The sequence below is a fragment of the Schistocerca cancellata genome, unplaced genomic scaffold (genome assembly GCF_023864275.1).
Source record: "Schistocerca cancellata isolate TAMUIC-IGC-003103 unplaced genomic scaffold, iqSchCanc2.1 HiC_scaffold_823, whole genome shotgun sequence".
Taxonomy (NCBI): domain Eukaryota; kingdom Metazoa; phylum Arthropoda; class Insecta; order Orthoptera; family Acrididae; genus Schistocerca; species Schistocerca cancellata.
In genome coordinates this window covers 420,218-434,255 of record NW_026046834.1, presented here as the reverse complement: position 1 = coordinate 434,255, position 14,038 = coordinate 420,218, and the positions used below count along the sequence as shown (strand labels likewise).

Below are 14,038 nucleotides of genomic sequence, written 5' to 3'. Positions count from 1 at the left end.
CGTAGTGTAGCAATTTTATTGGCCAGTAGTGTATGTTCTAAAATCCTGCTGCACATCGACGTTAACGATATGGGCCTGTAATTTAGTGGATTACTCCTACTACCTTTCTTGAATATTGGCGTGACCTGTGCAACTTTCCAGTCATTGGGTTCGGGCCGGCCGCGGTGGTCTAGCGGTTCTGGTGCTGCAGTCCGGAACCGCGGGACTGCTACGGTCGCAGGTTCGAATCCTGCCTCGGGCATGGGTGTGTGTGATGTCCTTAGGTTAGTTAGGTTTAAGTAGTTCTAAGTTCTAGGGGACTTATGACCTAAGATGTTGAGTCCCATAGTTCTCAGAGCCATTTGAACCATTTTGGGTTCGAATCTTTCGTCGGTCGAACGGTTGTATATGATTGTTTAGTATGAAGCATGCATCAGCATACTCCGAAAGGGTCCGCAGCTCGTGGTCGTGCGGTAGCGTTCTCGCTTCCCACGCCCGGGTTCCCGGGTTCGATTCCCGGCGGGGTCAGGGATTTTCTCTGCCTCGTGATGACTGGGTGTTGTGTGATGTCGTTAGGTTAGTTAGGTTTAAGTAGCTCTAAGTTCTAGGGGACTGATGACCATAGCTGTTAAGTCCCATAGTGCTCGGAGCCATACTCCGAAAGGAACTTAATTGGTAAACAGTCTGGACCAGAAGACTTGCTCCGAGGACATTTACTTCTACGTTACTCATGTTGGCAGCTGTTCTCGATTCAAATTCTGGAATATATACTTCATCCTCTTTTGTGAAGGCAATTAAGAAGGCTGTGTTCATTAACTTTGCTTTGGCAGCGCTGTCTTCGATAGTATCTCCATTGCTATCGTGCAGAGAAGGCATTGATTGTTTCTTGCCGGTAACATTCTTCAGATACGACCAGAATCTCTTTGCATTTTCAGCCAGGTTTCGAGACAAAGTTTCGTTGTGGAAACTGTTATAGGCATCTCGCATTGAAGTCCGTCCTAAATTTCGAGCTTCTGTAAAAGATCGCCAATGTTGGGGATTTTGCGTCTGTTTAAATTTGGCATGTTTATTTCGTTGTTTTTGCAACAGTGTTCTAACCCATTTTGTGTACCAAGGAGGATCAGTCCGTCGTTTGTTAATTTATTTGGTATAAATCTCTCAGTTGCTGCCGATACTATTTCTTTGAATTTAAGGCACATCTTGTCTACACTTATATAATTAATCTGGACTGAGTGGAGATTGTCTCTCAGGAAGGCGTCAAGTGAATTTTTATCTGTTTTTTCGAATTGGTATATTTTTCGCTTATTTTTCGAGGATTTGGGGATTACAATATTCATGCTGACCAGGGCAACAGACCAGCACAGACAGAATGGGCAACATATATACTTCCGTTATCTGGTTGGAAGATAACGTCACAGAGATCTCGAAGACACAGCGCAGCCATCGGCCTCAACAGTTATAAAGGTAAGTCCTGCTGTCTGAATTACTGGCTGAGTGAACCAGAGGTGATCGTTTTATGTACCCTGTGACACTGTTGTCGTTGGGCGCACCACTATTGGTGTGCTTCTCTCTTTGCTGCCACATCAAGGGAAGCTGCAACAATGGTTGCTGTGCTGACAGTCTATGGTGCTCCAGACATCATTGCACTGTCTGTGTGGATACTTGTCTTCCTGTAAGAAAGCCCATTTCCTGATTCAAGGTGCGTGACGTGCCTGCAAGATCCTACGCTGTTCTCTCAGGCGGTAGTCGCTCGGGCAGCTGATATCCTTTATGGCGTTGAGTATGGGCCTCCTGAACCCATCGGTTCCACATGCACATCGCAGTCGTGGGATCCTACCAGTGATCTCTGGATCCAACGAATGGGAGCAGCAATAGTACAGAAACTGCAGTTTCGATAAGCAGCGATTCTGCTGCTGTCGAATTTTGACATGTGCTGGTAAACTTTTCTCGTTTTAACATGAGGCATAACAGTATCTTCTCACAAACAAACAACACTCAAATGCGATTTGTGATTGAAAATCCCACTGAGTAGTCTTTTCTTATATACAAAATATTACTCCTACATCCGTTCTGTGGTTACTCGCTGGGGTAGCCGAGAGCGCTAATGCGCTGCTTCCTGGACTCGGGTAGGCGCGCCAGCTCCGGGTCGAATTCGCCTGGCGGATTACCGACGAGGGCCGCTATGCCGGCCAGCCTGGATGTCGTTTTTAGGCGGTTTTCCACATCCCGCTAGGTGAATACCGGACTGGTCCCCACGTTTCGCCTCAGTTACACGACTCGCAGACATTTGAGCACATTCGCACAATTCCATGGCTTACACTAGACACTGACAGCTGCAGTACACTCATTCTGTCCCAGGGGGTTCGGGGTGGCGGCAGGAAGGGCATCCGGCCACTCTCTGCAACTAACACTGCCAAATCAATAGTAACACGGCCGAACCGCGTGACGCAGGACCAAGGCCCCAAGAAGGAAATCCTTTGTGTGGTTGTGTGTTGCTTATTCTAGCATGTAGTACACTTAATGCCAATTTTACGTTTATTACACGCCACCTTCCTCGTGTGGCAATGTTAACAGCCACCAGTGTGTACAGGGTGAATTGCCTAAAACTTGCACTGCATATATTGTGGAAATGGAAAGTGTTATCGATGTGCGGGTTTCACAGCATGGATTGGTAGTCAGGGACTCGTATTGTTAGCCAATCAACAGACTGTAATAACATTTAGGAAGTGCATTTCTGTGCGAATATACGCTTCCTTAAATGGAACAATGCCACATTAAAAATGGGGTAAATTAGAATGTCAGTGGCGTTTGTTGCAGGATTCTTGTAAGAGTCGTTACGGGATATCGTATTTAGAAAAGTTGCGACACTGACTCTTGTTTGTGTCATTCAGCCTGCGTAGTTGCTAGGAACGATGTTGTTGTTTGCTTATAGTTTACTTGTGTGTTCCTTGAGTGCACTGCGTGTTGCTAGTCAGCGTGTGACAGTTGAAGCAGTAGATCGTGAGTTGACTATGGGATTTACCAATGCAGAAGAAGCCAACATGTTCATAGTGTATGGAGAAGGAGGGTGTAAGAAGAAAGCAGTTCGTTCTTGTGCCGTGTGTGCGGCAAGATAACTCAATAGATGTCAACCTTCTCGGCAATTGTTCATCAAACTCTTCAACCAGCTGTATGAAAGTGGTAATATAACACCTAGACAGCTTCACAGAAGGAAACAAGTGACGACAGAAGAGAGAGAAATTAATCTTCTTGTTGCTGTTGCAGTTGATCTGCACGTTAACTCCTGCGCAGTCGCATGAGGCAGTGGTATGAGTCAGGAAAGTGTCCTACACATTGTCCATTGACAAGGGTTCCGTCCCTGTCACATCTCTCTCCATCAAGAGCTGCATGGAAATGATTATGAGAATCATGTTAACTTCTGTACGTAGGCATTAAGACAGGATACTCCAGATGTATCAAGTATCTTGATAGTGATGAAGTCACATTTACCAATCATAGCCAGATAAACCGCCGAAACATGCACTGTTGATCAGTTGACAATCCCCGATAGATTCGTCAGGTAGAATGTCAGCGTCCATGGAATGTAAACGTGTGGTGTGGGATGGTAAACCATCAGCTCATAGGCCGGATTTTCTTAGACGGAACTCTGAACGCGCATATGTATCGCAGTCTTCTAACAGACCATATTCCACGGATGCTAGAAGGCGTTCCTCTGCAGACTAAGAGGAACCTATGGTACCAACATGATGGCTGTCCAGCCCACACCGCACGAAGTACTATAGTATGTTTTGACTAATTTTTTTCAAATCGTCGGATTGGACGCAGAGAATCTGTACCTTGGCCGGCCTGTTCCCCGGATTTGACGCCTGTAGACCTTTCCCTGTGGGGAAAGCTGAAAGACGCTGTCTGCAAGATCATGCCGACTACACCCAATGATATACAATGACGTAGTACTGCAGCCTGCTCTTACATCTCCGCTCAAATGCTAGCACGTGTGCAGCAGTCGTTCCATACAAGACAGGAAGCATGTATTGCCGCTGTCAGTGGTTGTTTTGAACACAGCCTGTTATGGGCAATTGTTTCGTTACTGGTCAGAATCCACGTAACTTGTGTTGTTATTTAGTGCGTATTACCACACGTATTGTGCAAGTGTTGGTGTGGGAACTTTTCAAAATACAATATCTAGTAAACGACTCGCCCAAGAATACTGCAACAAACACCACTGATATTCTAATTTACCCTAATTTTAGTTTCTTAATGTCAATAGGCATGGTTCCATTTAAAAAGTGTGTGTGCGCACAAAAAATACACTTTCTGAGTATTGTTACAATCTGTTGATTGGCTAACAATACCAGCTCCTGCCTTCCAATCTATGCTGTGAAAACCGCACATCAATAGCACTTTTCATTTCCGCAATATTTGTGGTACAAATTTTAGTTAATTCACCTGGTAATTCACCCTGTATACAGGCTGATTCCGTTACAAACTTTGAGGGATGATGGAGAAGGGTAAACGTATGAATCTGAGGTAAAGGACCCTAGGCAAGAAGCTATCGAGTTGAAATATATAAGCGAAACTCTACTCACGTTCCACCTTAATCTCCCGCAGTGCTCAGGCGAAAGACCCCAGCTTCCAAAAGCTGATCGTGGCGTACAGAATTCTCGTTGAATACTCTTCAAAACCCTCAGATAATTTCCCCTGTTGATAAATTAGTTATGGTGCACGTAACTAGATTCAGAGAGGCCAAAGCATGGATTGGTAGTCAGGTACTCGTACTGTTACGATACAGTAATAACGAATTCCATTTATCTACATAAGTTTCACAAGCCACTTCAATATCAATAGTTGTCCAAAATTGGCGTCCCCAAGCGTTAATGCAGGCATGGCATCGTAGCACATAGTTCTGTTGCACCCTTTCTAATAGCCCTGATGCCATCTGAACAGTGTTGCAGACTGCGAGAATTCTTCCCAGGAGATCCTCTTCGGTCTCGACAGGCGGCACGTGCACAAGACTTTTCACATGGAACCATATGAAAAAATCAAGTGGTTTGAAAGCAGATGAACGTGCTGGCCATCAAACAAGATCTCCTCTAGGATGAGATTTTCACTCTGCAGCGGAGTGTGCGCTGATATGAAACTTCCTGGCAGATTAAAACTGTGTGCCGGACCGAAACTAGAACTCGGGACCTTTGCCTTTCGCGGGCAAGTGCTCTACCACTCGTTTCTTTCAGGAGTGCTAGTTCTGCAAGGTTCGCAGAAGAGCTTCTGTAAAGTTTGGATGGTAGGAGACGAGGTACTGGCAGAAGTAAAGCTGTGAGGACGGGGCGTGAGTCGTGCTTGGGTAGCTCAGTTGGAAGAGCACTTGCCCGCGAAAGGCGAAGGTCCCGAGTTCGAGTCTCAGTCCAGCACACAATTTTAATCTGCCAGGAAGTTTCAAGATCTCCTCTGCCTACCTATTTTCAGAGAATGTCTGATCCAAGTGCTCACAAACCCTCAGTCGAAAGTGAGATGCGGCTCCATCACGCTGGATCCACATCCGTTCACGAATAGCAAGTCGGATATATTCCAAATGCCTGGGTCTTTGATACACACTATCGGAGGTAGTGAAACGATTTTCGCTCATGGCTTTTGACCCGGCCGTTTCCGGACCAGGGTCCCTTACCTAAAATTGATACATTTACCCTTCTCCATCATCCCTGAAAGTTTGTAACATCATCATGGAATCACTCTGTATAGTGGGAACAGAAACGGACCTATCACACGCCCGACACTACTTACTCTTTTCGCATTTCCTCTTCGATGAGACCTGTTGGGTTATTCCTGTTAGTAAGATCCCGTTACAAATGGAGCCCGTTATTAGGTATGAACCTTTTTTTAAATTTTAAGTCGTATGTTTCGCAGTTTTTACGGAAACTTTCTGGGGAGGGGGCTCAGGTGGCACAATGGCTAAAACATTGTTATATGTATGTCGAAGAAAACGGCTTCAAATCCCCATCTGATAATCGAGTTTAACGTTTTATGTGGATTCCCAAAAACTATAACAGCTGATGCCAGGATGGCATCAATTTCATCCATACCTGCATCTACATGATTGCTCTGTAATTCACACTAAGTGTTTGGCAGAGGGTTCATAAAACCGCTTTCAGACTATTTCTCTACCGTCCCACTCTCGAATAGCGCTTGGAAAAATGAACACCTGAATCTCCCCACACGAACACTGATTTGTCTTATTACGATGACAATTTCTCCCTAAGTTGGTGGGAATCAACAAAATATTTCGGCATTAGGAAGCGAAAGCTGATGATTGAAATTTCGTGGAAAGGTTTTGTCATAACGAAACTCACATTTGTCTTAATGATTGGAGCCGCATCTCACTTATCGCATCCGTGTCATTCGCTCCCCTATTTGGTGATTGTTAAAAAAAAAAAAAAAAAAAAAAAACGAGCTGCAATTCTTTGAAATTTTTTCTTTCTCATCTTAGTTCAGTCCGAGCGGCATACGCTTTTTTCTACACTGCGCAACAGAATTAAAGGATTACTTTTTCGAATCCACGTAATTGTCTCCCACTGCGACATATAAGTTTGAAATTTGTCTCAAAGGTATGTACGACCTTCCTTTCTAATGGTGCGAAAACGTGGCGCCCTGCGACGTCACCCTCGGGTTCGACGACGCTTTAAACAGCAAGGAGTCAATACGTGAGACAATAAGACCACAGCTCAGAACTTCATATGACGTGTAAGGTGGGTTAATGATCTCGCACTGGCGCGGAACTCGACCAAATTTCTGCCACACTGAATGGAGCACTTTTATCTGACCACCGCCCACCTCCACTCCCCACCCTCGCCGCGCGGGATTAGCCGAACGGTCTCGGGCGCTGCAGTCATGGACTGTGCAGCTGGTCCCGGTGGAGGTTCGAGTCCTCCCTCGGGCATGGGTGTGTGTGTTTGTCCTTAGGACAATTTAGGTTAAGTAGTGTGTAAGCTTAGGGACTGATGACCTTAGCAGTTAAGTCCCATAAGATTTCACACACATTTTTGAACTCCCCACCCTCCGACCTGCCTCTGTGCCTGCCGTCTGCGCCCAGCACCTCCCGGCCGGCCGATGTGGCCGTGCGGTTCTAGGGGGTTGCTACTTTCTTATAGACAACCATATCATCTGCGAACAGCCGTACGGAACTTCCGATATTTTCTAGTAGATTTTTATTATTTGCCGGCCGCGGTGGTCTAGCAGTTCTAGGCGCTCAGTCTGGAACCGCGTGACCGCTACGGTCGCAGGTTCGAATCCTGCCTCGGGCATGGATGTGTGTGGTGTCCTTAGGTTAGTTAGGTTTAAGTAGTTCTAAGTTCTAGGGGACTGATGACCACAGCAGTTAAGTCCCATAGTGCTCAGAGCCATTTGAACCATTTTTTGAACCAGCACCTCCCCCTTCCCCCCCCCCCCCCCAACCATCCCAACCCATTCCTTCCGTCGACATCGTTGCTCCGTCTACGGTTCGCACCCAGATATGCGTGCTGGCGGCGCCTCCGCTGTTCCTCCAACTGCATCTGAAGTCAGTCCGTTGTGGGATATCTCCTTCCTCTTCATAAACAGGCTAATTGTGGGTTTCCAGGCCTTACCAGGGGTGTAGCCACTACCGCGACTGATAAGCGGTTTTCTTACTCTAATCTCGGAAGATTATTTAATAATACCAAAAGTTAGACGTTTATTTCCGAACCTTATTATCGTAATCCATTCCTCGTAATCCTAATAGACAAAGTTCTGCTAGTGCCGACGTGTTATGGTGCTGCAGTCTGGTATGTCATTGATGTTCTCGGCAACGATCTCCGACAGTGCGCACCGCTTGACCAATACATGTCTTGCACATTGGCGAGGTATCTGACCCCAGATTTCCGTAGTCCGACGTCGTCTATGGCACTATCAAGCCGTGCTTCTGTTTTAGCTGGTGGGCGATAGACTGTCCTCAGTTGGTGTTTCTCAAGAATTCGTGCTATTTTCCGAATAATGCGCTACAAAAAGAAATAAACTCAATGACCGCATTTTCCTCAGGTTTCACTTCTGTTTCAGCCGGATGTACAGTGGATGTAGGACGTAGGGCTCTCCGAATTTTTCATCCTTGTAGTTGTTCTTCCGAAACCCCGTTCTTTGTTAAGACTTTCATTGTCAGGGAGGTGGCAGCCCAATGCAGCAGTTCAAATGGTTCAAATGGTTCTGAGCACTATGGGACTTAACTGCTGTGGTCATCAGTCCCCTAGAACTTAGAACTACTTAAACCTAACTAACCTAAGGACATCACACACATCCATGCCCGAGGCAGGATTCGAACCTGCGACCGCAGCGGTCGCGCGGCTCCAGACTGTAGCGCCTAGAACCGCTCGGCCACTCCGGCCGGCCCCAATGTACCAGTGTTTGAGCACTCCATTCCTCGGGTGGTGGCGACTGTCCTCGCGTGTTTGTAAGTTGGTGCGCATATTCTTATGATACACACTGTAGCTCAATGTGCCCTCCGTTCTCCTTTTTACCAGGATATCCAGAAAGGGGAGCACTCCATCAGATTCGACTTCGACTGTAAAGCTAATGTTCTGGTATATGCAACTGAGATGTATGAGAAAGTCATTCAGCTTGTTTCTTCCATATGTCGTCTACATACTGCAAAAAACACATGGGTTTGGCTTCCTCCTCGAAATCTTCCACATAGAGTGAATCGGAGGAAGATGGTAATCGGTGTATGACGTGTATTTGCTAGTGTTACTTCACTGTGTCAAGAGAGCGCAACACTCAGCGGTCCGCTGCTTCCTCGAGTCCAAGTTTCGAGTGGCTAGCGGTAGCTGCTGTTATAGCGGACATTTTTAGTCTCTGGGAACCAAAAAACTGTGATATGTGTTAAAATATACTCCGTAAAATGAAAGCAGATATTTTTAAAAACAATAATAGTGATTTCTATACATTTGTAGCAATTCTAACATTAAGTTTATCACGTACTCTGTGTCTTGAACTATGTGTGCGTCCAGTTACGTCCCGTTTGCTGCCATAATGGAACCCGTGTTTCAACTTCCAACTCATCACGATACCTGGGAAAGGCGCCGTATTTTCCTTCGGATAAGAAGGACACGCGTAATACCTTTTTGGCACATTTACTTATTTTCAGGCAATGCCTTGAGATTACGGAGAAGCATTCTAAAAGAACCAACATTCTTGGTGGATATGACATCTCAGAACGCAACACTCCTAATGAATCCATAATTGCAGAAGTTGCATCTAACGCAAGTGCTGCAGCTCAAGACGGGATCTCTACTTTATTTGAAAAGATTGCACCGATGCCAATTTCGGAAACACCAGAGAAAAGGAGGAAGAAAACTTTATGGCTGTTGACAGACCAGGAAATGCTACAAACTTTGAAAGCATCGCAACAGAAAAGGACTGGCAAAAAAAAGTTCACCAACCACCAAACGAGGGAGAGAAGTAAATCCAATTTCTGAAGACAATGACTGTGTTGTGAGTAGAAGATACTACTACGAAAAAAAGCCCTTAAGTGGACTGGATTCAGGGCATTTACTGTAAGAAGTGGCTTCATAAAACACGCACAGATGAAGCAGATATGTGAAACGACTGTGCTATAATACAGTAAATATCAACTGTAGAATGGTCGGTAATTGCATTACCAGTTTTTGATTTGTATTATTAGGCAATAAAATACCTGTATCTAATTAAATTGGTGATGTCAAATTTTGCCATCTTACCACGATCTTCTATAGTTCAACCTATAAAAAAATTACTACGGGACGTGAAAGTTATGATTTTATCACATACACCTTGAAGAAACCTTGCAAACACGTGTCATCAATTTCGTTTTGAAAATCTCAAAATTCTTGTCATAATTTCATATAGAAGCAAATGGTATGGCACCTTCCCCTAGGTACTTTACATATTGGCGACAGCTGGTAAAAGTGGACTCCCAGTGGCTACCTCTTCCATCTGCTGGTTGCAGCCACCGTCGAAAACAAAGCATTTTGGCGCCAAGATATGCAAGACATGCCGACTATAGCTAAACTTGGACAGCTGCCACCACTCGGTGCAGAAGAATGGAATGCTCAAAACATTGATACATACAGTACTGGCTATTAAAATTGCTACACCAAGAAGAAATGCAGATGAGAAACGGGTATTTATTGGACAAATATATTATACTAGAACTGACATGTGACTACATTTTCACGCAATTTGGGTGCATAGATCCTGAGAAATCAATACCCAGAACAACCACCTCTGGCCGTAATAACGGCCTTGATACGCCTGGGCAATGAGTCAAACAGAGCTTGGATGGCGTGTACAGGTACAGCTGCCCATGCAGCTTCAACACGATACCACAGTTCATCAAAAGTAGTGACTGGCGTATTGTGACGAGCCAGTTGCTCGGCCACCATTGACCAGAAGTTTTCAATTGGTGAGAGATCTGGAGAATGTGCTGGCCAGGGCAGCAGTCGAACATTTTCTGTATACAGAAAGGCCCGTACAGGACCTGCAACATGCGGTCGTGCATTATCCTGCTGAAATGTAGGGTTTCACAGAGATCGAATGAAGGGTAGAGCAACGGGTCGTAACACATCTGAAATGTAACGTCCACTGTTCAAAGTGCCGTCAATGCGAACAAGAGATGACCGAGACGTGTAACCAATGGCACCCCATACCATTACGCCGGGTGATACGCCAGTATGGCGATGACGAATACACGCTTTCAATGTGCGTTGACCGAGATGTCGCCAAGCACGGATGCGACCATCATAATGCTGTAAACAGAACCTGGATTCATCCGAAAAAATGAAGTTTTGCCATTCGTGCACCCAGGTTCGTCGTTGAGTACACCATCGCAGGCGCTCCTGTCTGTGATGCAGCGTCATGAGTAACCGCAGCCACGGTCTCCGAGCTGATAGTCCATGCTGCTGCAAACGTCGTCGAACTGTTCGTGCAGGTGGTTGTTGTCTTGCAAACGTCCCCATCTCTTGACTCAGGGATCGAGACGTGGTTGCAAGATCCCTTACAGCCATGCGGATAAGATGCCTGTCATATCGACTGCTAGTGATACGAGGCCGTTGGGATCCAGCACGGCGTTCCGTATTATCCTCCTGAACGCACTGATTCCATATTCTGCTAACAGTCATTGGATCTCGACCAACGCGAGCAGCAATGTCGCGATACGATAAACCGCAATCTCGACAGGCTACAATCAGACCATTATCAAAGTCGGAAACGTGATGGTACGCATTTCTCCTCCTTACACGAGGCATCACAACAACGTTTCACCAGGCAACGCCGGTGAACTGCTGTTTGTGTATGAGAAATCGGTTGGAAACTTTCCTCATGTCAGCACATTGTAGGTGTCGCCACCGGCGCCACCATTGTGTGAATGCATATCACAGCATCTTTTTCCTGTCGGTTAAATTTCGCATCTGTAGCACGTCATCTTCGTGGTGTAGCAATTTAATGGCCAGAAGTGTAGCTTCCAAATGAACATTCATCCGCCGGTCGTGGATTTAAGAGGATATACACTTGGCAGCACAAAAATTGACCGTCTGATCTGCCAACACTGTAAGGCTCGGAAGTGTCTGGAAGAATTGTGGTCTTTTGCCCGAGCTGTTATAATGGTGTATCCGTGCGTGGTCTAATGGTAAACGTCGCGCAATATGGACGCAAAGTTGTGAGTTCGAGTTTACTCCTTCTTTAATTTTTTAAACCTCATTTCGGCTGTCTGCTAAAGGTATCTGACTGATGTAACTCGAAAGATAATTTGCTTCACTTTTTGACCCACCAGTAACAGTAAAAACGTCCAACATCAAGGTCAGAACATCGCTGTGCTCGAGAAGTTCCTCGTCCTACAGCGGCGAATGCCGGACATTTGCAACGCCGGACATTTGCCACACTTGCCCCTTCGCCAGGTAGCGATCCCTCAGGTAAGGGACGCCCTTCCTTGTACTACTTGTGTCTGCTTTCAAACCGCCGTCTCCACATCTTACTCGATACAACCAGTACGTAAGGGACCTTCTTCTTCGACATCTTGGCCAAATACAGAGCTTCTTTTCCGAAATCGAAATATTTATAACTTTTGGGAAACGAAAATAATACCGACGATTGTGTCAGTATGTAATTAGTTCTACCAAGTATAAATATAGATTCCTCTGTCTGTACGGTAGCTTCCATTCACGCTTACTGATTGCGATAGAAACAGTCCATCCTCATGCGAGCAACAAGAAAGGAGCGATGTAAAGAGAACGCGAATGTACGCTAATCATTTCTCTTTTAATCACTGCATTTGTGCCTACTTTAATTACTACAACTACATGCCCAAAAGACAACAAGGAAAGAAGAAATGGGTATGTGAATGTTTGAAAAGAAGAAGGACATCTCCATATTAATTTACTCTCTAAAATGCGATTTCCCTTGCGGCGAAACATTAGTTAATAAAGTGTAGCCGGACAATGTTCGAAACATGACTGAAAATACGTTCACTAAATAGAGATAAGAACATCTATGATTGACATGTCATCTAAAGTCGACGTATAATTTTAAAATGTTAGAAATAAGGAAATGAAGTTATACAGAATGCTATGCTTGTAACGTACGTTGTTGTTCTATATTGTTTAGCTCTGGTATTTACAGGGTCACAGAGAAAGCATCCTAGGTTTTGGAGGGAAAAGCCGTAATTGTAAAGATCTGCACTACAACAGAAACAAGAAGCACAACTTAAGGAAAAATAATGTAATGTGTGTTCTAGCTCACAAGCGACACTGAAGCAGATAGTTCCTGTGACTTAGTATGGGCAGAGGTCTCATCACAAATAGGTACCCTACTCATACAATTATAGTTGGCAGTGATTTCAATCTACCTTCCATATGTTGACAAAAATACATTTTCAGGTCCTATTGTAGATAGAAAACAACTTCCGTAATTTTTCTAAATGTTTTTTAAATTATTTTGAAGAATTAGTTCACGAGGCCATTGATATTGTAAACGGTTACGAAAACACACTTGACCTCCTAGCTACCAATAATGTTGAGCATCACGACGGATACAGGGATTAGTGAACACACAGTTGTAGCGAGGCTCAATTCCGTAACAAAGAAATTCACCAAAACTAAACGCGAAAGATATCGATTTATAAAAACAACTAAAAATTCGTTTGACGTCTTTCTAAGAGACAGTCTCCAATCCTTCCAAACTATGTAAGTGAAAACCATATGTGGCTTAACTTCAAAGAAATAGTATTAACAGCACTCGAGAGATTCATACTAAATAAATTAATGAGAGACGGAACTGATCACCCATGGTGCACAAAACACGACAGAAAGGCGCTGCAGGAGCACCGAAAAAGGCAAGTATAATTTAGACGAACGCAAAATCACCAAGATTGGCGAAGTTTTACTTAGGCTCGAAATTTGGTGCGGATTTCAATGCGAGATGCACTTAATAGTTTCCACAACGAAACTCTCTCTAGACATGTGGCGGAAAATCCGAAGAGATTCTGGTTCTATGTTAAGTAAACCAGCGGAAAGGCTCAGTAAGCGATGGGGAGGAGGAGGATGAGGAGGAGGAGACAAGGAACGCAACCCTTTGGAGCAGGTAAAATCGTGGCAAATGTCCGCACACCACAGCGGCAACCGGCAACAGACTACCTGCCATCGGCAGCTTGACGCCGGCCGCCATCCCACCAGCTGAACATGGCGCATCTGAAGCATGTCTCTGCTCTCGCATTGGTAAGCATAAACTTGTTGCTTATTAATAAAAATATCCACGGGTGTACTGCCGGTCTACAGTGTCCAACGGGCACAATATTTCGGCGATCATACATGTCGCCATCATCAGGTCAACTGACGGACTGAGCTCCTGTGAGCTCAAGAATCACTTGTTGCTTATTGTGGTTTGATTTTCTGCGCGAAATAATTTCGATAAATCAAGTGAACACCGTGTAGTTACAAAGAATGCATAGGTTATTATGAGTGTATTTATCAGTTACCATTTTCTTATATGAATTCCTAGTACTTGTCTTGCAGTTACGAATTGTATTTTT

General features: G+C 44.9%; 1 protein-coding gene across 1 annotated transcript in view; it reads right to left on the bottom strand.

Moving 5' to 3' along the window:
* Nucleotides 1-13,722, bottom strand: part of LOC126143530 (uncharacterized) — an 82,422-nt gene extending 68,700 nt beyond the window's left edge. The window contains exon 1 of the mRNA XM_049915436.1: nucleotides 13,644-13,722. Coding sequence (XP_049771393.1) covers nucleotides 13,644-13,722 — 79 coding nt within the window. The remainder of the gene's footprint in view (nucleotides 1-13,643) is intronic.
* Nucleotides 13,723-14,038: the final 316 nt, after the last annotated feature.